This window comes from Cucurbita maxima, unplaced genomic scaffold, assembly GCF_002738345.1.
Source record: "Cucurbita maxima cultivar Rimu unplaced genomic scaffold, Cmax_1.0 Cma_Scf00009, whole genome shotgun sequence".
NCBI classification, from domain to species: Eukaryota; Viridiplantae; Streptophyta; class Magnoliopsida; order Cucurbitales; family Cucurbitaceae; genus Cucurbita; species Cucurbita maxima.
Genome location: NW_019272025.1, coordinates 4,273,072 through 4,299,111, shown reverse-complemented (window position 1 = coordinate 4,299,111; position 26,040 = coordinate 4,273,072). Strand labels below are relative to the sequence as shown.

The 26,040-nt window shown below is 35.8% G+C and overlaps 5 protein-coding genes, 1 long non-coding RNA gene and 3 other non-coding genes across 9 annotated transcripts; 7 read left to right on the top strand and 2 right to left on the bottom strand.

Annotated features, from left to right (window-relative positions):
- The first annotated feature begins 2,592 nt into the window (after nucleotides 1-2,592).
- Nucleotides 2,593-5,251, top strand: LOC111484506. The gene is made up of 2 exons (XM_023131140.1): nucleotides 2,593-3,125; nucleotides 4,211-5,251. Exons 1-2 carry the CDS (start codon nucleotides 3,048-3,050, stop codon nucleotides 5,072-5,074), a joined length of 942 nt encoding a protein of 313 aa, XP_022986908.1. The 5' UTR covers nucleotides 2,593-3,047; the 3' UTR covers nucleotides 5,075-5,251.
- On the bottom strand, nucleotides 4,959-5,915 carry LOC111484562. The gene is made up of 3 exons (XR_002718524.1): nucleotides 5,830-5,915; nucleotides 5,457-5,718; nucleotides 4,959-5,044 (listed from the first exon to the last, which is right to left on the bottom strand). It is a non-coding gene; the product is annotated as an uncharacterized LOC111484562 (long non-coding RNA).
- A 694-nt stretch (nucleotides 5,916-6,609) lies between these two features.
- On the top strand, nucleotides 6,610-6,681 carry TRNAH-GUG. Its single transcript has one exon. It is a non-coding gene; the product is annotated as a tRNA-His (tRNA).
- A 3,456-nt stretch (nucleotides 6,682-10,137) lies between these two features.
- Nucleotides 10,138-11,307, bottom strand: LOC111484523 (protein SODIUM POTASSIUM ROOT DEFECTIVE 1-like). Its single transcript, XM_023131164.1, has 3 exons — nucleotides 10,797-11,307; nucleotides 10,638-10,713; nucleotides 10,138-10,558 (listed from the first exon to the last, which is right to left on the bottom strand). Exons 1-3 carry the CDS (start codon nucleotides 11,250-11,252, stop codon nucleotides 10,368-10,370), a joined length of 723 nt encoding a protein of 240 aa, XP_022986932.1. The 5' UTR covers nucleotides 11,253-11,307; the 3' UTR covers nucleotides 10,138-10,367.
- Nucleotides 11,308-12,912: 1,605 nt separating this feature from the next.
- Nucleotides 12,913-12,986, top strand: TRNAR-UCG. Its single transcript has one exon. It is a non-coding gene; the product is annotated as a tRNA-Arg (tRNA).
- Nucleotides 12,987-13,943: 957 nt separating this feature from the next.
- On the top strand, nucleotides 13,944-15,926 carry LOC111484024 (exocyst complex component EXO70H1-like). The gene has a single exon (XM_023130440.1). It carries the CDS (start codon nucleotides 14,055-14,057, stop codon nucleotides 15,924-15,926), a length of 1,872 nt encoding a protein of 623 aa, XP_022986208.1. The 5' UTR covers nucleotides 13,944-14,054.
- A 1,697-nt stretch (nucleotides 15,927-17,623) lies between these two features.
- TRNAR-UCG lies at nucleotides 17,624-17,697 on the top strand. The gene has a single exon. It is a non-coding gene; the product is annotated as a tRNA-Arg (tRNA).
- A 686-nt stretch (nucleotides 17,698-18,383) lies between these two features.
- LOC111484445 (exocyst complex component EXO70H1-like) lies at nucleotides 18,384-20,262 on the top strand. Its single transcript, XM_023131035.1, has one exon. It carries the CDS (start codon nucleotides 18,401-18,403, stop codon nucleotides 20,198-20,200), a length of 1,800 nt encoding a protein of 599 aa, XP_022986803.1. The 5' UTR covers nucleotides 18,384-18,400; the 3' UTR covers nucleotides 20,201-20,262.
- Nucleotides 20,263-23,479: 3,217 nt separating this feature from the next.
- LOC111484475 (3-ketoacyl-CoA synthase 12-like) lies at nucleotides 23,480-25,271 on the top strand. Its single transcript, XM_023131095.1, has one exon. The coding sequence runs from the start codon at nucleotides 23,701-23,703 to the stop codon at nucleotides 25,084-25,086; it is 1,386 nt and encodes a 461-aa protein (XP_022986863.1). The 5' UTR covers nucleotides 23,480-23,700; the 3' UTR covers nucleotides 25,087-25,271.
- The last annotated feature ends 769 nt before the right edge of the window (nucleotides 25,272-26,040 follow it).

The following is a 26,040-nucleotide window of genomic DNA, read 5'->3' as shown; positions in this document are numbered from 1 at the left end:
TTACTGGATCATCGTTCTTCGGTTAAATTATGACCACCATTTGTCGCAATCATTTTCCTTCCATTTTTGGGGCATTCTCTCTAAAACATGAGGGGCCTTTTTTTCCCTTGATTATTCGATCAGTAATCATTAAATTTTAATTGTTCCTTAATACAAATAATTTCCATCCCTTTTTATTTACCTTATTTTAAAATATTTTATTATAATTATTGGAATTTAATCATTTTAACCATCTGGAATAAAATTATAGATTTAATTTTAATTTACATTTACAACTACATTTAATCGTTGATGGTAGCATAATTCCACTCGTTTAGCTCTAAAGTTGGTTTGAATTGTAATTTTTTTCTTTCAATTAATTTTATAAATTTTATTTTAACAATATTATAATACATTTAAAAATGTAAAACTAAGCATAAATTATTAAAAAATAAAACTCCAAAACTAAACATTAATATCTAATAATTTGATTGGTAAAATTTTAAAATATACATAAGTCAATTTTAATTTTTTTTTTTTGGCTTATAATATTTATTTATTTAGGTGAAAATATTTATCTATATAATTTTTAAATTTAAATTTTTTTAAAAATGGTAAATTTGTTTCAAAATCAGACACTCGAATCTCTTATATTAAAAATATTAAATAAATAAGGAAATGGATACGACAATTTTTAGATTAAAATAATAATAATAATATGGGTAATGTAACATATATATATAGATATATATATATAAGGCATCTCTAGGAGTACAGCGGATATTGAGTGATAATTAGAATAGGACATAGGCCAATTCATGTTTATCGGTACTAATTAAAATTAACGAAAATTAGAATTAAAATGATGGGGCGAAGCACGTGCAAGCTAGAAATAGCCACGTGAGTAGCACGATTAATAGGCAGTTGCATGTGCCACATAACACGGTGAAGAAGGGAAAGGTTCTCCGAACCATGCAGAACGTCGGTCACTGTCCGGCGCTACTGACTAGGACATTCGGCCACGTGTCAATTTCCTAATGGCCCATCTTAGACACCTACCCACTTCCCATGTAAATTTTCTCTTCAGGACCTCTGTCAATTAATTAATCCGTTTATAAATTATTATAGTTTGAAAAGTTTAGATTAAATTTAATTAATTGAGATATAAATTTATTTTCAATTCAAATAATTTTGTTCAAAGTTAACTCAACACAAATTAATTCAAATATGTTATTTATTTAATTAATATGTTATTAAAAAGTTGATATTTTAATATGAATTTTCAAAAATTTTAAATTCTATTGGCAAGAGTAGTTAAAAGAAAAAAATAGTGAAAAAAAAAATAATTTTAGAATTAAATCAACAGTTTAAAAAATTATTTATTTAAACTCAATTCAACTAATTTTTAGTTTTACACGTATCAGGTATGTTTGTATAACTTTTCAATATGATTCTAAGCGATATTCAATTCACATCATCTATAAGAGAAAAAAACTAAATGAATCTTTGAAAGCTTTTCGAGAATTTTTTCTAACATTCTTTCCCGAAATTAGATGATAATAATAATGACTATATTCCAAAGGATGGTCGACAGGTAAAGTCGTTAGCTGTTAGGAAACTAGGGAGGTAAAAGCGAATTCGGTCTCCTCTTTGCTGGACAGCTGTGTCATGTAACGTAAAATTACAAAGAGTCCCACTTTTTGGAAGGACACAAAAACGTCATCGTTTCAAAATCTCTCTCTCTCTCTCTAGAATATCATAATAATATCTATTTAGTCCCTCTAAATTTAAAACTATATAATTGGCCCTCCAACAAATAGATTTTTCAATTTTACATGTGCTAACCTTTCAATTTTTCTTTTATATTAACTGATCTTCTAAAAGACAAAAGAAAAAAATTAAGATTATATCAAATAACAAATTCAAACGGTTACCTAAAAAATAAATTAATTTAACTCTATTTTTATTCAAAAACTTATTAGACACAATAATACTAAAAATCGGAGAAATTTTAACACATTTTTAAATTTTAGGAACAAGTAATCAATTGGAGAAGCGCAAAGTAGAGTCATGAGAGCTTATACTCAAAGTAGACAATATCATATCATTATGGAGGGTCAGATTCATCTAATATAGTATCAGAGTCATGCCCTAAACTTAGTCATGTCAATAGAGTTATCAAATGTCGAACGAAAGTATTGTGAGCCTTGAAGGCTTAGTAAAAAATGACTAAGACTACAAAAGAAAATGAGTCGAACCTCGATTAAAGGGAGGCGTATTTTGTTCGAGGAAAGGTGTTGGATGAAAATCCCACGTCGGCTAATTTAAAGAATGATTATGGGATTATAATTAAAGAATGCTATCTGATTGGTAATGAGGCCTTTTGAGGAAGTTCAGAGTAGAGTCATTAGAGCTTATGTTCAAAGTAGACAATATCGTACCATGGTAAAAATTTGTATTCATCTAACAAAATTATCAAATTATCCGTCTGAAATGGATGGGAAGAGAAGATGGGCTTCCATGGGCCCATTTCTAGAACAAGAAAACCCCCTTTTACAAGGAAAAGTGTTACAGTAGAGAGAGAGAGCCGCCGGAGGGAAATAAAGTTTGAAAGGGAGGCAATTTGGGAGGATAATGGGCCACGGAGCCTAAGCGTAGAAAGGTAGGCATTTTGTATTTGTATTGTAGAGAGAGAGAGAGAGCGAGAGAGAGAGGGATTCATATAAGGAAACTCTAACCCCGTCTTTACTGCCTGTTCTTGACCTGCATGTGAGAGAATGAGAAAGATAGGGAATTCCCTTTCTTTCTTTCTTTCCATTTTGAAGGGGTTTGTAATGGAATTCAATACGTCCTCCCTCTGAGGCGTAGAATTTGGAGTTTCCATTTCTTTCTATGCATCACCCTCTCCTGTTTTTTTCTCTCCCTTTTTTCTTTCTTGATGCGACTAAAACCATTCTCAGGAACTTTGTGAAGGGGAAAAAGAAAAAGAAAAATAACCCATTTCTCACACACTCTGTCTCACTCTCTCTCTCTCACTCTCTCTCTCTAGCTTAGCTTATATCATTCTCATGCTCCATTCTTCTCTCCATATTGAGCAAGCAGGAGAAACCATGGAGGACGTGGGCTGTTTATGGAGATTTCAGGAGGTGGGTTTCTCTCTTTCTCTCTCTCTTGTTCATCTTCCAAGACTTGCTTCACTCCATTTCTTCTTCTGGGTCTTCCCAATTTTGGGGGTTTTTGAATTAGGAAGGCTTATCCTTGCATAGATTGTTTGTTTGTTTGTTTGTTTGTTCTTCCCCTTCCCCCCACTCTGTTTTCTGCTTTTCTTAAGTTCAAAATCTTGGATGAAAATGATCTCTTTTGTTCACTGAAGTTGGATTCTGTAATGATTTTCCTATATCACAAGGCACTTACAAGCTAGATCTTTTTGTTTACTTTGTTCCTTGGTGGGGGAAGTGGACACAAATGCTATACTTGTCTTGTTCCTAGTAGCTGCAGCAGGGGTGGGGAGTAACAGTGTTTGTGCTGTTCATGACTTTTTTTTATTATATTTGAGCATGTTTGGTTGCAAATGGAAAGGAATATGTCGGTATTGATGAGATAATTCTATATGTTATTCCAAGGCATTGATTTGTGAGAACCTAATTTTGCTGCACTATTTGACAATGGACGCCTTCTTCGCATTCTATAACCTCATCCTGATCCCCTAATAGTTTATTCTTGTGTTTTTTGGGAAAAGTAAATGCAAAAGTGTTTTGTTAGATCCTAAGTCAGAACAAAACATTATTTATAAGGGTGTGAAAACTTTTTTCTAGTAGTCGCGTTTTAAAAACTTTGAAGGAAAATCTAAAAGAAAAAATCCAAAACATACCATATCTACTAGAGCTATAGACTTGGGAACGTTCTAAAACATTGAGAGAAAACCTAAAAAGAATAACCTTAACAAGACAACATCTGCTAGCTGGTCAGACTTGGGATGTTACAATTTTCCAGTAGACTCAATTTAAAAACTGTGAGGAAAAACTTGAAAGGAAAAACTCAAAGAATACAATATTTACTAGTAGTAGACTTGGACGGTTATAAATTGAGATAATTCTATGTAGGCTTGGGCTGGGCTGTTATAAGTTGAGATAATTCTCTCTAGTTGTCCATGAGAACCAATGATGATGATTCTCTCTTTAGAACAATATTTTGTTCTGCTTATACTAACAAATCTAGTTTCAATTGGCAGAACGTGGAGGATTTGAAGCAGAAGCTACTACAGACGACTATTGAACTTGAGTCACTAAAAATGGAAGCAAATGAAGAAAGTATAAAGAACAAAGAGAAAGTGAAGAGCTTACTTCTTCTCCTGCAGGCAGCATATGAAGAACGAGACGAAGCAAGAGATCAACTGCAGAAACTGATGAACAAGTTTATGCCCACTGCTGCAACTGAATTACCAGCTCTGCTTCATTTCCACCCTGAAAGCCCTCTCAACATACCCACCAAAGCAAATTCAAGCATCACAGAATCAAACAGTCTCTATGAGACTTATAATCACCAATCATATGGTTCTTCACCTGCCGATTCGTTCTTTGATGGAGTTTCATCGCCAGATTTCTCCACTCCAAACATGGCTGATTCAAGCAAAATAAGTTTTCTAGCTCAGCCCATGGCCACAGAGTACAATGCTGCCCCTCAGCCTCCTCTGGACACTCCCAAAACAGATAAGGCTGATCTGTTCTCTACTGTGATGGATAATCTCGTCAAGGGAAGAACATTGCCTCAGAAAGGCAATCTCCTGCAAGCTGTTACAGAAGCAGGTCCTTTACTTCAGACACTTCTCGTCGCCGGACCGCTTCCCCAATGGTGTAATCCGCCGCCATTGCAAGCCTTCAAGATTCCCCCTCTTCTTGTCAATGGCTGCATAAACCTCCATTCAAAACCCAGCAGCCCTTCCCCAAAGCCACTGCATTCCCTTCTACACCCTGAAATGTCTCGTGGGTCTTCTCAAATTTGTGCATCTTCTGGTTCTTGCTTCAACAGTGCCTGGCTGATGGCTCCAAATGGTAACGCTCAGATTCTATCTGCCAAGAGACAGAAAATTCAATGAGACCACCATTGTACAAATCAAGATCTGGAGTTGGCAGTGTAAAAAATGACTTGGTAGTTTTAATCACGGGATTTGAAGCTTTATTTACATCAAAATTAACTTCATCATCGACCCTCTCATGCTAATCAATCTATTTCCACAGCAGAAAGAATTGCAAGAAACAGCAATATTTAAGTATTTTAACTAGCATTCAATGTGTTTGTTCTTTTTCTACTTGGATATCATCTAAATGCAATTTCAATCTGCTTTTTGACGGAGATATTCAGGTGCAAGATTCCCTATTCTTCTCAATTTATAGATCAACAGAATAATCATCGAATCCCTTCGATAACTTTTATCATCTTCAAATGCTTTTCTCTAATCTACGATTCTATATTCTTACATGCCATCAAGTCCGCCACCGCCGCCGCCGCTATCTCCGGTACCTGATTACTCTAGCTGGAGTCCATGGTCAATCTCGATCATCGCCATCGTATGCATCGTCGTCCTACTGTTGAGCAACTACAGAATATTGAAACGATGGTGTCGTGTCCTTCATGAATTGTTTTGCGGTCGATCTGTTGTCCAATTCGATGAAAACCCTAACGATCCTTCTCCGCAAATGCATGTCCATGGATTGGAGGCCTCGACGATTCGTTTGCTACCTATATCACAGTTCAAAAAGAACGAAGAAGCCGAATCAACGGCAAGCATCAATACAGAATGCGCTGTTTGTTTGGGCGAATTCGAAGAAGGCGAAATGATTAAAAACTTACCGAATTGCAATCATTCGTTTCATAGTTCTTGCATCGACGCCTGGCTCCGTAACCATTCGAGTTGCCCTCTCTGCAGATTGCACGTCTCGAATCTCTCTATCAATTGTCCTACTCCTGATTCTTCTTCAGCAATGCTGGAGACGCTTGGTAGGGAAGACGTTGACGGAGAAAGAGTATCGTATTATCAAACACTTCGTGCTCAAATTCTTCAGAATCCAGAGTTGAGAAGAGATGCTTCGGTTCAAGGATCCGATCAACGAAACCGATGAACCAACGATTTGCAATCCGATTTGAAGCAATTGACAAAGGCAATTCAATCGACGGAAGGCAACATTTTCGATGTAGCATAGAGAACGACGATTTTCCCTTCGAAATCATGATCCCAACTCATCCAATGAAATTGTGTTTATGAGCAACTCCATCAGTGAAATTGTAGTTTGTTTCCCCAACATCAGATTTCATGTTCAGCAAGTGGAAGTTGATCAAATTCTATGATACAGAAAACGGAGGGAAGATAATTGTCCCTCTTAGATTAAAACCTTGTATTCATTTGAAATTTTGACTGGAAATTTAAATATTTCTTTAAGAGGTACGAAAATGATGAAAAAAAATTACCAGGAACCATGATTAATTTTCGAAAACCAAAACAAAATGATTATCGGCCGAAGAACTTCGATAGTGTTTATGATTTATTATTAGATAACTTAAACATTTATTAATAATAAATGCAAATTATTGGATAAAGTACATGATTTATTAGCGGTAAATCAAAGAAGCAAAGTGGCTGTAGTTTAGTGGTAAGAATTCCACGTTGTGGCCGTGGAGACCTGGGCTCGAATCCCAGCAGCCACACATGAATTCATTTTCCTCCTTTTTGTTTTGTTTTTTTCCTTTTTTTTTAAATCCTCTTCTTAGAAAATTGTTCAACTACCCACGAAAAATAGAAAAATTAAGATTAAAAAAACAGGAGATGGAATAAGAAATTTGAAGAACAGAACAAAATAACCCAGAGAACAATTTTTGAAATATTTTAATAAAAAAATTGAAAATTAGATCATGGGATTGTGGATTCGATTTCTTCGCTAATTACTCCAATCCTCGGCGGAAGTAGCTCAAAGGGTAAGCATTACTGAAACTACATATGGAATTTCTAGCTTCTTCACACAATGAATTCTGTGTATTACATTTCTATGTACTTAGCCAAGATATTTCTGAAGGTTTATTCATGACTTTTCAGAGTTCATTACACTTTTATGTTCATTTCTAGGGTTTTGGAAACATGGGTATTCATCAAATGTTGAAATGGATGCAGTTTTCTTTAACAACTTCATGTGGTAGACTTCTATGTACAATAGAAATGAAGATTCATGCTTCAATGATATCTGCGTCTAATTTCTTACTTCAAAACCTGCCCTAGTTTGTCTATGAAAACAACCTTCAATCTTCTAAGCCTTTTCAAGTCCCAGTAGGTGTAGCAGCAGGGGTAGGGCTTTTGTTCTTATTGCTCCGGGTTCCAATCTTTATGACCTCTCGGTCGTACGTAGTCAATCCCTTTCGTAGAGGCGTGCAGGCCGGTAGTAACCTAATCTTCTAGAGTAAACCCTTTGACAATGGAAAGATCTCCGTTTGGTGACATGATAAGGATTTCTAGAAAAGATCAATTGAGACTCCCTCTCTAGTCCCACGAAGATCTCTATGTGAGATCTTCTGGTCTACATGCGTGAGAGCCGCTCAAACAAACTCATTCATGCCCGGTCTAAACACCCATGTACTGCTAAGTCCGGGAATGGTGTCACCCCGCTATTCCGACGGCCGGCATAGATCTCATGAGACCCACCCACTGTTAAGACAGAAAAAAAGCCCATTATGCCAATTGCTTTTCATTTGCTATTTCTTGTTGCCACAGAGCGGGAAAAGGGTATCCATTTCAGTATACACTGTTTATAGCTTCTTTAGTACCATCTATGATTTAGGCTATGAGCTCAATGGGTACCAAACCTATGGAAAGTTTCATAAGAAGAAGGAGATGAGTAAGATTAAAGAAAAGCTCTTGTCGCATATGTGTGGAAGATTATGATAAAGTTTGAAGCTAAGATGGGGTTAGAGAATCATAGAGAAGAAGATGACCCACCATTGCCAAAGTTGAAACAGACTTGGGAGCAAAAGCTCCACCCCGTTGTCCTTGTCTGGTTCACCGTGGCTCGTTCACAATGATACACTTAAAGCAAAAGAGCACTCTCAAAATATGCTGTTCACATCAGACCCACCTCTGTTCTCAGGGTTATCTTCACTAGGGGTGGGAGTGAGTGTGGTTATGTTGGCCCAAACTTATGTCGAACAGCATGGAACACGTTATGAGAGATGTTGAAGAGGGTTGATTCCTCCCTTGTATGCATACTACTAATAGGTCAAGTATGTTTCTTATTGTGATCGCCTTCATGTTTTTCGTTTGAATCCATTGGTTGGAGAGGGGAACGGAATATTCCTTATAAGGGTATTGGAAACCTCTTTCTAGTAGAAACGTTATAAAATTGTGAGGTTGATAGTGATACGTAACAGACTAAAGTGGACAATATCTGCTAGCGGTGGGTATGGGCTGTTATAGATGTATCAGAGCCAGACATTGGGCGGTGTGCTAGCGAGGACATTGGGCCCCAAGGGAGTGAATTGTGAGATCTCACATCGGCTAGAGAGAGGAACAAAGCATTCCTTATAAGGGTGTGGAAACCTCTCCCTAGTAGAAACGTTCTAAGACCGTAAGGCTGATGGTGATACGTAACGGAATAGAGTGGACAATATCTGCTAGCGGTGGGTTTTGGCTGTTATAGATGGTATCAGAGCCAGACATCGGGCGTTGTGCTAGCGAGGATACTAGGCCCCCAAGGGAGGTGGATTGTGAGATCCCACATTGGTTGGAGAATGGAACGAAACACTCCTTATAAGGGTGTGGAAACCTCTCCCTAACAGACATGTTTTAAAAACCTTAAAAGAACCCTGAAAGGGAAAGCCCAAAGAGGATAATATTTGCTAGTGGTGGGCTTGAACTGTTACAGATGGTTAGAGCTAAACACCGGCGGTGTGCCAACGAGGATGTTGAGCCCCTAAGGAAGGTGGACTATGAGATTCCACTTCAATTGATATCTAAACACCGGCGGTGTGCCAACGAGGATGTTGAGCCCCTAAGGAAGGTGGACTATGAGATTCCACTTCAATTGATATCTAAACACCGGCGGTGTGCCAACGAGGATGTTGAGCCCCTAAGGAAGGTGGACTATGAGATTCCACTTCAATTGATATCTAAACACCGGCGGTGTGCCAACGAGGATGTTGAGCCCCTAAGGAAGGTGGACTATGAGATTCCACTTCAANTGATATCTAAACACCGGCGGTGTGCCAACGAGGATGTTGAGCCCCTAAGGAAGGTGGACTGTGAGATTCCACTTCAATTGATATGGAAACCTCTCCTTAGTAGGCTGACAATAACAGGTAACGAGCCAAAATAGACAATATCTACTAACGGCTTTGGCGGTTTGGTGGTTTCGTCGTATACTAAAAATAGGTTAAAGATGATGCTGATAATGGAAAGTTACATAGTGAGAAGGTTTGTAGTAAGCCCATGGTAAAAAGAACCATGGAGGTTTCCAAACAGAGGCATTGTTCATGAACAGGAAAAGAGGTGTATGTGAAAAGGCAACTTTTCTTCTTTGAGTGCCCACCCACCACTGCTACCGCATGCAATTAGTTTCTCACTGTTGGAAAGTTTTAATGATGTTTTCTCCACCATGTTCTTTCCCACTCAAACATAATCACTCTACGTTCGAGCGGTCTTATCGAATAGTTTATCTACAACGAGCTATGTATACTCGTTAGAAGCAGATGTTTACATTGTAGTTGTCTCATCGAATAGTTTCTCTACAACGAGCTACGTATAGTCTCGTTAAAAGTAGATGTTCACATTATAGCAGTCTCATCGAGTAGGTTCTCTACGACGAGCTACGTATAGTCGTTAGAAGTAGATGTTTACATTGTAGCAGTCTCATCGAATAGTTTCTCTACAACAAGCTACATATAGTCTCGTTAGAAGTAGATGTTCACATTATAGAAGTCTCATCGAGTAGTTTCTCTACGACGAGCTATGTATAGTCGTTAGAAGTATATGTTTACATTGCAGCAGTCTCATCGAATAGTTTCTCTAAGACGATGAGCTACATATAGTCGTTAGAAGTATATGTTTACATTGCAGCAGTCTCATCGAATAGTTTCTCTAAGACGATGAGCTACATATAGTCGTTAGAAGTAGCTACACAAAACGTCAAATTTGGAAGGATTTAACCCCGAAAACAGTGAAAAAACATTTTTCTTTATTCCCCAAACTAAACCACAGGGAAACACAGAATTACTACTGCAACTTCATCACAAAAACAGCAAAATTTACACCCAAAACAGAAAAAGAAGAAAGAAAAGCATCAATTCTGCAACTTTTCTGCATAATACAAGCAAAACCCAGATGGGATTTTTGCAGCAAATAGCTCCATTGATCAAAATGTCGATGACGAACAGGATTGCGGAGTTGAAGATGAAGAAGACGACGAACACGAAGAAGAACTCGGCGATGTCCAGAACTGAGCATACTTAACCTTTGACACACTGGCTAAGACATCAAAAGGGCTCACTGCTCCAATTATGGTCACTTTTTTTGCTGTGAAATCGACACTATATGAGCTAACTCCTGCATGATCATCAACACTATATGAACATTTTAGCTCAAAATGCAAAGAAGAACAGCTTTGTCGAATTCAATCCATTACCTTCCATCTTGGAGATGTGTTTTTTCACCTTTTTTTCGCAGCCTTTGCAGTTCAATGAGACCTTAAGAACCACAACCTTTTGAATCATGAAAGAAAATTTTAAAATCCCGACCAATTAGAACGAAAAGGACAAGAAATTATTCTTAAAAAGAACAAAACCTGATCATGAACAGCCGAAGAAGCTGTTTTCAAAACAGGGGATTGAAGAACAGAGGAAGGGGATTTTTGGCCACGATATTCATGGACTGTCAACGATCGAGTCAGCGAACTATGGCTTATCATGTTCCTCTCGTTCGGCGGTTTCGCCGGAAAATCCTCGCCGGAGACCGCCGGTAACCAGTCAATGAACGATGAATCACTCAAGAGATAACGAGCAGAGGACCCAGAAACAGAGCTCTTCAAATCATCCACATCTGCGCAGCTTTTTCTTCGTAAATCATAATGATCCTTCCGATTCACAGAAGAACAGCTCGTACTCTTTCTGTGATTCTCAAAAGGAAGCTGCCATTTCCTCCGGTCGCCGGAATTTGCATCTCCGTCAACCGGACGACGACCGAAACTTGAACGAACCGCCGTGGAAGCTCTGGATTTGCAGAAAAAGTCCAATTTTTTCATGTTGGGATTGAAATATGTGATGAAATGAGAGCAACCATTTTGGTTTTAAGCAAAGAGAGAGGAGGAGGAGGAGGAGGAAGAAGAAGAGGGGTGGGACCCACGAGAAAGAATTGGGGATAATTACGTAATTTGAAGCCTTGTCATTAATTTTTGGTTTTTATTTTTTTATTTTTTTTATTTTTGGGAATTTTTTAATTGAAATTATTTTTGTTGGTATGATATGATTACTTCCACTCTTAGGGACATGAATGACAGAGAGTTGTGTTGATTATATGGTCTTATTTTTGGCAAATAATATGCATTTTTTGTTAATAAATAATGGCAATTGCTTAGTGGGTATTGTTTCACGAATCCCGAGTTCAAAACCCTAACTATAACAACCTAAGTCCATCGCTAGCATATATTGTCTATTTTGACTCGTTACACATTGTCGTCGACCTCATGATTTTAAAATAATCTACTCCTCTAGTGGGTCAGCGTCTTCGTTGGTACACCACCCAATACTTGGTTATGATACGTGATACCATTTGTTATAGCTCAAGTCTACTGCTAGTAGATATTGTCCACTTCGGCCCGTTATGTATCACCGTTAGTCTATTAGGGAGATGTTTCCACACCCTTGTAAGGAATACTTCATACCTGTCTCCGACTGATGTGGGATCTCACATTAAGATTCAACGTTACCACAAGATTTAGGTCATAATGTCCAATGTTACCACAAGATTCAACATTGTTGGCCAAAGGTTCACACTACCGTAATGCTGAGTATCTATCTTTCGACGAGTCTAATTGTGGCACATGGATCGTTTTCGTTGTATATACTTTCTTAAAAAAATATTTAGTAGTTAATAAGATTGTAATCCTAATTAATACGTGTTATTAAGATATAAAATATGGACAAACCAAACAAGCCAGAAAATGAGGAAACTTTTTTGGACCAATTCGTTTAGAAGGACATGGCGAAACACCAACCCCTAAGATTAATCTTCCTGACACGTGGCTATGTGTAATTCCTAAATTACCCTTCTCCACATTGTTCTTTTTAAGGGCGTTCCTGAATCGGGTTGATTAGGTTGAGACATTTTTTTTGACTTAACCTAAACAACTCTTATTAAATATTAACCCAATCAATCGGGTTATTCAATCGTTTATTTTAAATTTTATTTTTTATAAAAAAAAATTTGTAAAAGACCTAATTTACGTATTTTAAAACCTAGACAGTACGGGTTTAATCAAGTTGATCGAACTTTTCGGTTCATCACAATTTTTAGACACACTACTTTTTGAGTTTCATTTCTGTCTTCCTTCATTCTCACGATAATTTAATTAAATACGTACTCTCATAATATTTTCATTATCAATTTCTCGATAAGTTTTGAAAAGTTTAATGTTTATTTACGAGAAGTAACCGGTCTTATTTTTAAAAACTTTATGAATTTATTTTAAATTATAATTGATAATGGAAGTAGAAAAAATTAAATAAATATATAAAATATATAAAAAGTAAAGTGAGCTGATCCTGAAATCAAGGGGTGCCATGAAGCATGTCAAATTTTCCTTTATGTAAAGTCCACAATTACTTTCCGTCTTCAATATTTTAAAATATTATTTTAATTTGGTTTACTTTGATATTAATTAAAAATTTCACTTCTAACAAAATGACCGCATAGCGCAGTGGATTAGCGCGTTTGACTTCGGATCAAAAGGTCGTGGGTTCGACTCCCACTGTGGTCGAGTTTTTTCATTTTTATTATTAATGGATTTTGAATGGGCCAAATTCGTAGCTTTTTGGAGCCCAGCCCAATTTAAAAGGACTTACGTGGGCCTTATTTGTCCAATTCTTGTGAGCCTAGTTAATTGAGCCCAGCCCAAATCTCATTTTAATTATGAATTTGTGGCTCATTTATCTTGTTATATGTTATTTATTTATTTATTTATTTATGTTGAATCCAATCTAATATTTAATAGGAGAATATATTTTAACCGGTCATCAAATTGGGTGTTATTTTTTATCCTCGATAATTCCTTTTCATGTTTTCAACTTATCGTGTAATCCATACCTTTTTATTTCAATGGATTCTCTTTCTCTTCCATTTTTACTTTTGTTAAATTTAAGCCCCAACAATTTTTTTATGGGTTCAATTAAAATTCAATCTCTTGTACATCAACAAACATATCCCTTAATTTAGGCAATTGTCTATTACATAACACCAACTAAATATAAATTATCTCAACAACTAGCTCAAAATATTGAGAGGTCATGAACAAATAACTAAAAATGGAACTGAAATGATGTTTAAATTCATAAAAACATGTGAAAAATTAGGAAAATGGTCGTTCTAGAACAAGTTGAAATTGTAAAGACAATGGAAGTTTGGGTATCTATTTCTGTTTCAAAAAAAGGAAAGAAAAGGGAAAAAGTGTGACAGTCTGCACGCAATCGAATTAGAATGGTAAGACAGCGTTCGCACCCATCGACGTCGCACCAAAACAAACAAACAACAAATATCTTGGGAAAATGCAGCCACACAGAACAGAAACAACAGTATACTTTTCCTTTTTTTTTTTTTTTTTTTTGTTTCCTTTTACACTATAAATATAATGAAAATAAATAGAAAAAGACAGAGAAAAACCCCTCATAATATATAAGTAACCCCCTCCAACTCTCAATTTCCTCATCGAATTCTACCCCAGAAAATCTCTCGAATTACCCACTTCTACAGACTCAATTGATTTCATTTCATTTCTGAATTATTATTATTATTATCGATTTTGTATTGTTTGAATTCATACTTACCCATCATGACGCGAAAGGGAATGAGGATTGTGTTATTCAGACCTCCACCTTTTTCTTCTGCACCGAGAACGCCGTCGCCTCACACGTCTAGCCCACCTTTACCGGATTCAATCTTGGAGGAGAATCTTGAGGTTGCAAAATCGTTTCTGGCCAGGTGGGGACCTGATTCCACCACTGCTGTTTCTCTGTTTCAAGGGGACGACCGTGATGAAGCTCGGCAGTTTATCGAAGTGGTTAAGAATTTGCATGCTGCTATGCAGTGCCATGCTTCTCAGGATTCATCTTCGGATAAGCTCGTGCGTGCTCATGATTTGATGAGTACTGCCATGGAGAGGCTTCAGAAGGAGTTTTCCCAGATTTTGTCGGTTAATCGTGAGTATTTGCATCCGGAATCGGTTTCTAGAGTCCAATCGCCGATGACGATATCGGCCAGATCGAGTGTTTCTGATTTTGAACTGAAGACAGAAGATGAGTTCGGAATTGCTAACGAATCTATTTCTGAGGTTGAGCGAGTTTCTATGTTGGCCATGGCGGATTTGAAAGCAATTGCGGACTGTATGATATCCACCGGCTATGGAAAAGAATGTGTCAAGATTTATAAAACTGTGAGGAAATCGGTCATAGGCGAGAGTCTCTACAATCTAGGGATTGAGAAATTGAGTTTTTCGAAAGTTCAGAAGATGGATTGGGATGTTCTAGAGATCAAAATAAAAAGCTGGTTTAAAGGCGTGAAAACCGCATTGAAGTCTCTGTTCAAAGGAGAGAAAATCCTTTGCGATCATGTTTTCTCGGCTTCCCTTCCCATCAGAGAATCGTGCTTCGCTCAAATTTCTAAAGCCGGTGCAACGATTCTGTTTGGATTCCCAGAATTAGTTGCCAAATACAAAAAATCTCCGGAGAAAATTTTCATTACACTAGACCTATACGAAGCCATAGCCGACCTCTCGACGGAGATCAATTACATTTTCTCATCCACAGCATCATCCAATGTGCAATCACAAGTCGTCAGTTCACAAATCAAACTCGGAGAAAACATTGGCACATTAATCACTGACTTCGAAACGTCTATTCAGAAAGAATCATCGAAAAAACCGGTTCCTAGAGGCGGAGTTCATCCGCTCACTAGGTACGTGATGAACTATATTTCGTTCCTCTCCGATTACAGGGGAATACTCAACGACATTTTAGCCGATTGGCCTCTACCAACAAAATTACCAATGCCAGAATCATACTACGGAACGTCTAAGGAAGAAGATAGTCCGATTACCTTACATTTCGCTTGGCTGATTCTTGTCCTCCTATGTAAACTCGACGGCAAAGGCGAGCATTACAACAACGTCGCTCTCTCCTACTTGTTCTCGGCCAACAATCTCCAATACATCGTCAACAAAGTTCGCACCTCAAATCTGCGATTCGTCCTCGGCGGCGACTGGATTGAGAAGCACGAATCGAAGATCAAACTGTATTCCTCCAAGTACAGGCGCATTGGATGGAGTGAAGTGTTCTCGACGCTGCCGGCGGACGTAAAAGCGGAAATCTCACCGGAGGAAGCAAGAGAATCATTCAGAAATTTCGACAGAGCTTTTAAAGAAACTTGCAGAAAACAGACCTCCTGGATAGTGCCCGATCAGACGCTCCGTGATGAAATAAAAATCTCGGTGGCAAAGGAACTTGGAGCTTTATACGGCGAGTTTTACGCGGAGAACCGGGTTCGTACTGGGCGGGTTTCTGAGTCGGATCCGGTAGTCCGATTATCCCCTGATGACTTGGGTAATTATTTATCGGATCTGTTTTACGGGTCTGGATCCGGAAGTGAAGGGAGCGTGTCCTCGTCTACTCCATCCTCTCACTCCTCTCCGTTTTCTGCCGTTTTCTAGAACATAAAATAATATATTTATGTTTTTTTTTGGATTGAAGTGTTTCGGTTCGATTTTCGGTTCATAGGATAAAAAACTTGGATTGAACTCGAAACCTAATAAACTTATTTTATTTAGTTTCTTTTATATATTATAAAATTCTATTCTAAATATAAAAAATTACTTCAAATATTTCATATTATTTTTACAAATGGTAGTGTAAATAAATTTTAAATATTTATATTATTTTTACCCAATTATTTATATTGTAAATAAATTAACAAAAAATTACCTCAATATTTCATTTTGTTTTTAAAAGTTTGAATAAATTAACAAATATCTATTTATTCATTTTTCTATTCTAAATATAAAAAATTACTTTAAATATTTTATATTATTTTTATCCACATTATTTCTAGTTTAAATAAATTAATAAAAAAATTACTTTAATATTTCATTTTGTTTTTAAATATATTGTTCAAATAAATTAATAAATATGTATTTATTCATTTTATACTATTTTTAAATATATAGACAAACTAATCACATTTTATAAGTTTTATTTTAATTTAAAAATATATTTATGATAGGTTATTTAATATGATTTTGAAGATTTATATTTATATTAGTTTATTTAGTTTCTTTTATATATTATATTATTTTATTTAGTTTCTTTTATATATTATAAAATTTTATTCTAAATATAAAAAATTACTTCAAATATTTCATATTATTTTTACTCACAATTATTTGTATTGTGAATAAATTAATAAAAAAATTACATCAATATTTTATTTTGTTTTTAAACATATTATTTAAATAAATTAACAAATATCTATTTATTCATTTTATATATGGTTTATAATAAGAATAAACTAACCAATCACACTTTATAAGTTTTATTTTAATTTAAAAATATATTTATGATAGATTATTTAATATGATTTTGAAGGTATTTTTATTTTTTATATATATACTTTGTAATGTATTAACAAATATCTATTTATTTATTTTATACTATTTTTAAATACATTGTTTATAATAGGAATAAACCAACAAATCACACTCCATAAATTTTATTTTATTTAAACTATTCCTTTCTATCATTTTTTTAATTTCATAATTTATAATAAATTTTACTTACGATTAAATAAAGATTTACTATTTTTTTTTATTGTTGTCCATGAATTTATTTTTTTTAATAATTATAAATTGATTTGTGTTTGTTTGTGAACTTTCAATATTTTTTTATTTAAAATTATATCGAATAAGTATGAAATGTGAATAAATAAAAAAAAAATTAAAAACTTAAAAAAAGTTAGCAATGGGAGAACTCAACCCGAAAATAGAGAGTTGGGTTGTGAAAATTTTTGGGTCGGTTGGTTATCAATCCAACCAACCCGAACTTTTGGGTTAGGTCAAAAAAAAATCTCCAAATCCGGACCATGTACACCTCTATGTGCATAAATAGAATGAATAATATATTTCTTCCCATTTATTCCATATTATTTTATGTCATATAAGTAAATTTATTTTATTAATAATTTAAATGTAGATAAAACAAATAAATACGAACTAAATTAATAAAAATACTTTATAATAGAAAAGATGAATATAAAATATGATCCTCAAAATTAAGGGTGCCATGAAAGCATGTCAAATTTTCCTTCACGTAAATGTTTATGTTATTTTATTATATGTTCCATGGTAAACAAAATGACCGCATAGCGCAGTGGATTAGCGCGTTTGACTTCGGATCAAAAGGTCGTGGGTTCGACTCCCACTGTGGTCGGTTTTTTTATTTTTATTATTCCCATCTTTTAACCACGTTTTATTGAAGGCCCATTCTTTATGAGCCCAGCCCAAATCACCTCCGATCTCAATGTGCTTATAATGGGCCATATTGTACGCTTTTTGGAGCCCACCCTAATTTAAAAGAACTTTAATGGAGCCAAGTTTATTAACTTTTTCAGCATTTTGTCCATTTACTCGGGATTATCTATCACCTAACATCAACTAAAAATGAAGAAGTTTGATGAATAAAAAACTAAAGTGGAAATGACGTTTAAATTCATAGAAGCATATGAAAAACTAGGAAAGTAAATCGTTATAGAAAAAGTTGAAACTGTAAGGCAGTGTGGAAGCAGTGTGATACTCACCACGCAATCGAATCATAATCGTACGATAGTCGGAACACAAACAAACGAATTCCTTGGTAAAATGGCATCAACAAAGAACAAGAAACAACTATATTCCCTTCCCATTTTTCGTCGTCTATAAGTACCCCTCAAACTCACCATTTCCTCATCAAATTCTACCCTAGAAAAATATCTTAAATCACCCACTACAAGAAATCTCTCAAATTTTGTCTTTCACTCTGAAAATATCTCGAATAACCCACTTCTACAGATTCAATTGATTTCATTTCAATTTCTGAATTATTATTATTATTATTATTATCAATTGTGTATTGTTTGAATTCCTACTTACCCATCATGACGCGAAAGGGAATGAGGAGTGTGTTCTTCAGACCTCCACCTTCTTCTTCTACACCAAGCACGCCATCGCCTCACTCGTCTAGCCCACCTTTATCGGATTCAATTGTGGAAGAGATTCTTGAAGTTGCAAAATCGTTTTTGGCGAGGTGGGGACCTCATTCCACCACTGCTGCTTCCCTGTTTCAAGGGGACGACCGTGATGAATCTCGACAGTTTATCGAAGTCGTTAATAAGTTGTATGCTGTCATGCACTACCTTGCTTCTCGGGATTCATCTTCGGATAAGCTCGTGAGTGCTCATGATTTGATGAGCACTGCCATGGAGAGGCTTCAGAAGGAGTTTTTCCAGATTTTGTCGGTTAATCGTGAGTATTTGTATTCGGAATCGGTTTCTAGCGTCCAATCGCCGATGCCGATATCGGTCAGATCGAGTGTTTCTGATTTTGAACTGGAGACAGAAGATGAGTTCGGAATTGCTAACGAATCTATTTCTGAGGTTGAGCGAGTTTCTTTGTCGGCCATGGCGGATTTGAAAGCGATTGCGGATTGTATGATATCCACCGGCTATGGAAAAGAATGCGTCAAGGTTTATAAAACTGTGAGGAAATCGATAATTGACGAGAGTCTCTACAACCTAGGGATTCAGAAATTGAGTTTTTCGAAAGTTCAGAAGATGGATTGGGAAGTTCTAGAGAGGAAAATAAAAACCTGGCTGAAAGGCGTGAAAACCGCAGTGAAATCTCTGTTCGAACAAGAGAGAATCCTTTGCGATCATGTTTTCTCGGCTTCCCTTCCCATCAGAGAATCATGCTTCGCTCAAATTTCTAAAGACGGTGCAATGATTCTGTTTGGATTCCCAGAATTAGTTGCCAAATACAAAAAATCTCCGGAGAAAATTTTCATTACACTAGACCTATACGAAGCCATAGCCGACCTCTGGACGGAGATCAAATACATTTTCTCATCCACAGCATCATCCAATGTGCAATCACAAGTCGTCAGTTCACAAATCAAACTCGGAGAAAACATTCGCACATTAATCACTGACTTCGAAATGTCTATTCAGAAAGAATCATCGAAAAAACCTGTTCCTAGAGGCGGAGTTCATCCACTCACTAGCTACGTGATGAACTATATTTTGTTCCTCTCCGATTATAGTAGAATACTCAACGACATTTTAGCCGATTGGCCTTTACCAGAACAATTATCAATGCCAGAATCATACTACGGAACGCCTAAGGAAGAAGATAGTCCGATTACCTTACGTTTCGCTTGGCTGATTCTTGTCCTCCTATGCAAACTCGACGGCAAAGGCGAGCATTACAACGACGTCGCTCTCTCCTACTTGTTCTTGGCCAACAATCTCCAGTACATCGTCAACAAAGTTCGCATCTCAAATCTGAGATTCCTCCTCGGCGGCGACTGGATTGAGAGGCACGAATCGAGGATCAAACTGTACGCCTCCAAGTACGGGCGCATTGGATGGAATGGAGTGTTCTCGTCGCTGCCGGCGGACGTAAAGACAGAAATCTCACCGGAGGAAGCAAGAGAATCATTCAGAAATTTCAACAGAGCTTTTGAAGAAACTTACAGAAAACAGACCTCCTGGGTCGTGCCCGATCAGAAGCTCCGTGATGAAATAAAAATCTCGTTGGCAAAGGAACTTGGAGCTTTATACGGCGAGTTTTACGCGAGGAACCGGGTTCGTACTAGGCGGGTTTCTGAGTCGGATCCGGTCGTCCGACTATCCCCTGATGATTTGAGTAATTACTTCTCGGATCTGTTTTACGGGTCTTGATCCGGAAATGTAGGGAGCGGGTCCTCGTCTACTTCATCGTTCCATTCCTCGACGTTTTGTCGCCTAGATTTTTCTGTAAAAGAATATATTTATGTGCACAAAAACTTTTTTTTTTTTTTTTTTGTAATACTAAAAAATGAATACAAATTGGTGATACTAATTTTATTCTCATTTATTCCTCAAATGATTTGCTTTTATGTCATGTAAGTAAATTTATTTTATTAATAATTTAAATGTAGATAAAACAAATAAATATGAATAATTCATAACCTTAACTAAAAAAAATATGTTTGAACTTCAAATTTTTTTAAAAATACTAAAAAAAAAAATTGTTTAAAAATTACCCAAATTTAAGAAATTCAAAAACACTTTTAAATTAGTTAAAATTTGTTAGAAAAAATAATTTTACCATTAATACCAATTTAAAAAAATACTCCTAAATTTTTAATAGATAATTTCGGATTATTTTAAAATTTTTATGGGTTTTTTTTAAAGGTAAATAATTTTTTTTTGAATTTTTTTTAAAAAGTTGATAGATATTAACGACATGTTTTAAACAAATAACTAACAACAAAAATATTTTTTAATTTTTTTTTAAAGAGTTTTAAAATTAAAAATTTTGAGAATAATTTTTTTTATTAATTTAGCCTCAAATTGACTGAACACAAGAATTAAATAATAATGGCTATTTGAATTGTTGGCCCATCTTTTTCCAACGGTCCTTCATCTAAAAAGCCCATTGCTTTGCTGCATTGAATCTTTAGGTGGGCTTCACAATTCAAGCCCATTAGCTTATAGAAGCGGAAGGTCCAATAATTAGTAAAATTAATAATTAATTATTATAAATATAAAATTGAAAGTTGAATTACAAAAATATAAATCAAATAAACACAAAATTTAAAATTTATACCCTAAATATCTAATTTAACTTTAATTTTGATTTAGTGGATAAACTTTTAATTCTATATTTAATAAATCAATACATAAGATATATACTACTCAACTTCGATCGTTTTATCATCAATTTACTCGTTAAACTCAAAGATTTGACAAATAATAAACTTAAAATTTTGAAAAAAATTCTCGAAAACTTTTTAAATTACATGAACTAAATAGAGCGGAAGACAGAGTAAATGCAAGGGCAAAGTGGTTGTAAGAAGGAGGTAGGCCCAAAAGAGCTAGCTGGCTATGGGAAGGTAAGTAGATAGAGACCGAGACATTTAGTGGGGGCGAAGCTGGTTGTATTAAATAATAATGAAAATAAAAAAATGTTGGGATACCCCTATTTCATCACAAGGGTATGGACTCGTGCATCCATTAGACAGAAAGTATTATTATATTTTACATAATACTACCGTGACGGTTACTAATTCTAATGGGTGTCATTCCCTTTATTTATTTTATTAATAAATAAAATGGTCACTTTTAACTAAATTTAATTTATTTTAGTAAAGAAAAAGAAAAGGAAATTAATTATCAAGAGAAAAAGAAAATAGACAACGGCAAAATTTAGTTAGCAAGTGGTGTGTGAAATTCACGTGCTTTTGTCTTTTTTTTTTCCTCCTAAAAGTTGACCGAAACTCAACCAATCACTAATTGCTTCAAAAATTCAATTTCTTTAATTACTTCTCCCACCAAATTCCTACTTTGATGGGTCTTTTTTATTTATTTATTTATTATATTTTTTTTTTAAGGTGGTCTAGAAGTTGTTAAAATAATTTTTTTTTTAAATTAGATTATTTGTCCCGAGCAACAAAAAAGCAAAGTTTTACGATAAAGACAAGCATAACTAAACATGATAACATTAAAGCTTCGACGTTTGCAACTAATAAATTACTAAATATACAATCTGGAACGAGCAAAAGGTTGACGTTCATTCATTGTTGTGTCGTCAACAATAATCGATTTAATCCCGAACATAAGCATACTTGTTATACATCAAGATCTCAAAACTATCACCGTCAATCAATATAAACACCCGTCCCACGTCCTCAACCAACCACATTTACTATGAAAATCACAACACAACTCCTATCACAACTTGATACTAAAAAATCACGTTTGGGTTCAAACCCTAGTTATAAAATCTCTAAGTTAAGTCACGAGTAAATTCTTAAACCTAAATAACCCAAGACTAAAGTTTAATATATAGGAAATATAATTTAGGGAAATAATGTGTCACACTATTAAACAAGACCAATCATTTATTTCGTACTGGCTATGAATTGTTTGAATTCATGTTTATCCGACAACCCTAATTTTGGAATTGACCTGTCTGCTTAGGTGTAGTAAAATTCCACCTTTGACTAATTCGTTTACTTTTTTATTGGTTTATTGCATATACATTTATGTTTTTTTTTTTTTTTTGTTAAAAATAATTAATTTTAAAATTTTAATTCTTATATGCTAAAAATTAATAAATGTATTTATATGCTAAACCACTCATAATTATCCAAGAAATAAGATATTTTTTTTATTAGAAAAACTAAATTATTATTTTATAAAAGTTCTAAAATATTAAATTTAAATTTTTGTCGTTGACTAAAGCCTCACAACTACCTTCTTATTTATTCTTATCCTTTGACATAGACTTTTTTACATTTGAGTAAGTTTAAATTTGACTATTCAGGTCAACAAGTCCACCCTCTTAATTATTATTTTTACCATTTTTATCCCTAGAAATTTGAAGGAACAATAATATTCCTTTCTCCAACTAACATAAGATCTCACTATCCATTTCTTTGGGGCCAGAATCTTCACTGACACATTACCTGTATTCTCTTCTCCAACCAACATGAAATCTCATTATCCATTTCTTTGGGGCCAGCATCCTCACTGACACACTACCCGGTATCTAACTTTGATACTATTTGTAATAGCCAAACACCCACCGCTAGTAGCTAGTAAATATTGTCCATTTTAACCCGTTACGTATTGCTGTCAACCTCACGATTTTAAAATGCATCTACAAGGGAAAGATATCGACAATGCTATAAAGAATGATTTATTCTATTCTCCAACCAATGTGGGATCTCACACATACTCTTTTAAACAAAACTTATCCCGAGCTTTAAACAATCATGACATAGTTCTCCCCGCTCTTTACCTCGTCATGCTATCATATTCATAATAACTCGTAAATCAACTCGATTGAAGTGGTGGGTTAAAGTGTATAGGAAAACGCGAATCAAATTATTATTTTTCACGTAAATACAAAAATTTGTTCTATATATATTATAGGGTTCTAAAGCTGAAACTACTCACAACAAATCCAATAATTTGAGTGTTCTTCGTTTGACTCTTTCTCCATTTTTGTAGCGGAGCTTTTACTCGCCCACCTGCTCGCTTATGAGTAGCCATTGCTTGAAAGCCTTTATCAGTTGGGAGTTAACCCTCTTCACATGTTCTTCCAAAAAGCTCTTTTTCCCCCACTTTGCTCCTTCTTTCTATAAAAATCTCTCTGTTCTTGAACAAAAAACAGAGCTCTTTTCACCTCTGTCATGGAGCTTCTGAGTTTGTTCTATTTGGGTTCCTTTTTGTTCTTCCTGTTCATCATTTGGAAGCATTTTGATGAAAAAAGACACCAACAATGCTACATATTGGAGTATCAATGCTACAAACCAACAGACGACAGAAAATTAAGCACAGAATTCAGCGGAGACATCATAAAAAGAACCAAAAACCTCGGCCTCAACGAGTACAAATTCTTCCTCAAAGCCGCCGTCAGCTCCGGCATCGGCGAAGAAACCTACGGCCCAAGAATCATGTTCGCCGGCCGTGAAGAATCTCCCACTCTCGACGATGGAATCTCAGAAATGGACGAGTTTTTCCACGACAGCATCCAGAAGCTCTTCGACAAATCAGGCTTTTCCCCGCCGGAAATCGACATCTTAGTCGTAAACGTCTCAATGTTAGCGTCAATTCCGTCGCTCTCCGCTCGGATCATCAACCATTACAAGCTCCGCCCTGATATCAAGGTGTTCAACCTCACCGGAATGGGCTGCAGCGCTAGTTTAATATCAATCGACGTCGTTTCAAGAGTGTTCAAATCGTATAAAAACGTGAACGCTCTTGTTATAACATCTGAATCATTAAGCCCCAATTGGTATTCCGGCAACGACAGATCCATGATCTTGTCGAATTGCTTATTCCGATCCGGCGGGTGTGCGATTCTTCTCACAAACAACACAACGTTGAAAAACAGAGCCATGTTCAAACTCAAGACCCTGGTTCGAACCCACCACGGCGCAAAAGACGAATCCTACAGCTGTTGTTACCAAACAGAGGACGACAAAGGCTACATGGGTTTTCACTTGGGTAAAAACCTTCCAAAGGCAGCAACACGAGCCTTCGTCGACAACCTACGGGAAATCGCACCGAAAATTTTACCGACAAGGGAGCTTCTCCAGTTTTTGATTGTTACCACGGTGAAAAAACTGAAGAGAAACGGAAAACAGGGGAGAGGGGTGAAAACCAGTGCGGTGAATTTCAAAACAGGGGTGGATCATTTCTGTATTCACACCGGCGGGAAAGCGGTGATCGACGGGATCGGAGTGAGTTTGGGGCTGGAGAAGTATGACCTGGAGCCGGCGAGGATGACACTGCACCGATTTGGGAATACATCGGCGAGTAGTTTGTGGTATGTTTTGGCGTATATGGAAGCGAAGAAGCGGCTGAAGAAAGGTGGGCGGGTTTTGATGATAAGCTTTGGAGCTGGGTTTAAGTGCAACAGCTGCTTGTGGGAGGTGGTGCGAGATTTGGAAGACGCCAATGTCTGGGAGGATTGTATTCAACGGTATCCACCTGAATCTCTGTCGAACCCATTTCTGGAAAAATATGGTTGGATTCAACAGGAAGACATAGCCACTTTCAAACTCCCTGAGTGATTGTCGAATTAAAACACGAAATGGAATAGCTTTGCGTATTTACCGTTATTGCCATTGGTGCTGTTCATTTGTTTCATAAGGAACAGGTTCTTACTAACTAGAACATGCCCAGATTGTTCATGTTTCATTTCATTGGAGTTTCTTCATATATATATTTGAATTCATTGTGTTCGCGTATGTCTGTATTTCTTGTCTTGGCTCGGGATGTTTTAGAAGTTTCAATATTATTATTCGTAGTCGTTTGTTGGAATTTTTTAAAATTTGACAATGGGTTTGGGCGTGTCGGGGTGATAATGCTCGTGTTTTCATTTTTGTTTTTGGTCATCACTACCACGACACCTGAATCAATAATTTGTTTGTGTCACTCAGAGTAAAATCAAGTTGAAATTTCTTAAAATTTGACCAAAATTGAAACTTGAAATGGGTTTGGGCGTGTTGGGTTGATAATGCTAGTGTTCCTATTTTTGTTTTTGGTCATCACTACCACGACACCCGAGTAAATAATGAACAACACCCGAGTAAATAATTTGTTCATGTCACTCGAGTAAAATGAAGTTGAAATTTCTTAAAATTTGACCAAAATTGAAACTTGAAATGGGTTTGGGCGTGTTGGGGTGGTAATGCTCGTGTTTCCATTTTTGTTTTTGGTCATCACTACCACGACACCCGAGTAAATAATTTGTTTGTGTTGCCGAGTAAAGTGAAGTTGAAAATTCTTAAAATCTGACCAAAATTGAGACTTAAAATGGGTTTGGGCGTATCAGGTGGTAATGCCTCGAGTCCCAATTTTTGTTTTTGGTCATTGTCCCAAGACACCCGAAAGTAAAATATAGTTTAAGACAGATAGATAAAGTGATTTAAAAAATGGTATCGGTTCCTGGTAATATTTTACAACTCATGTCTCAGTTTTCACTTTACCCTCTTGTTTTTTTTTACGAGCATGTGAAATTTGAA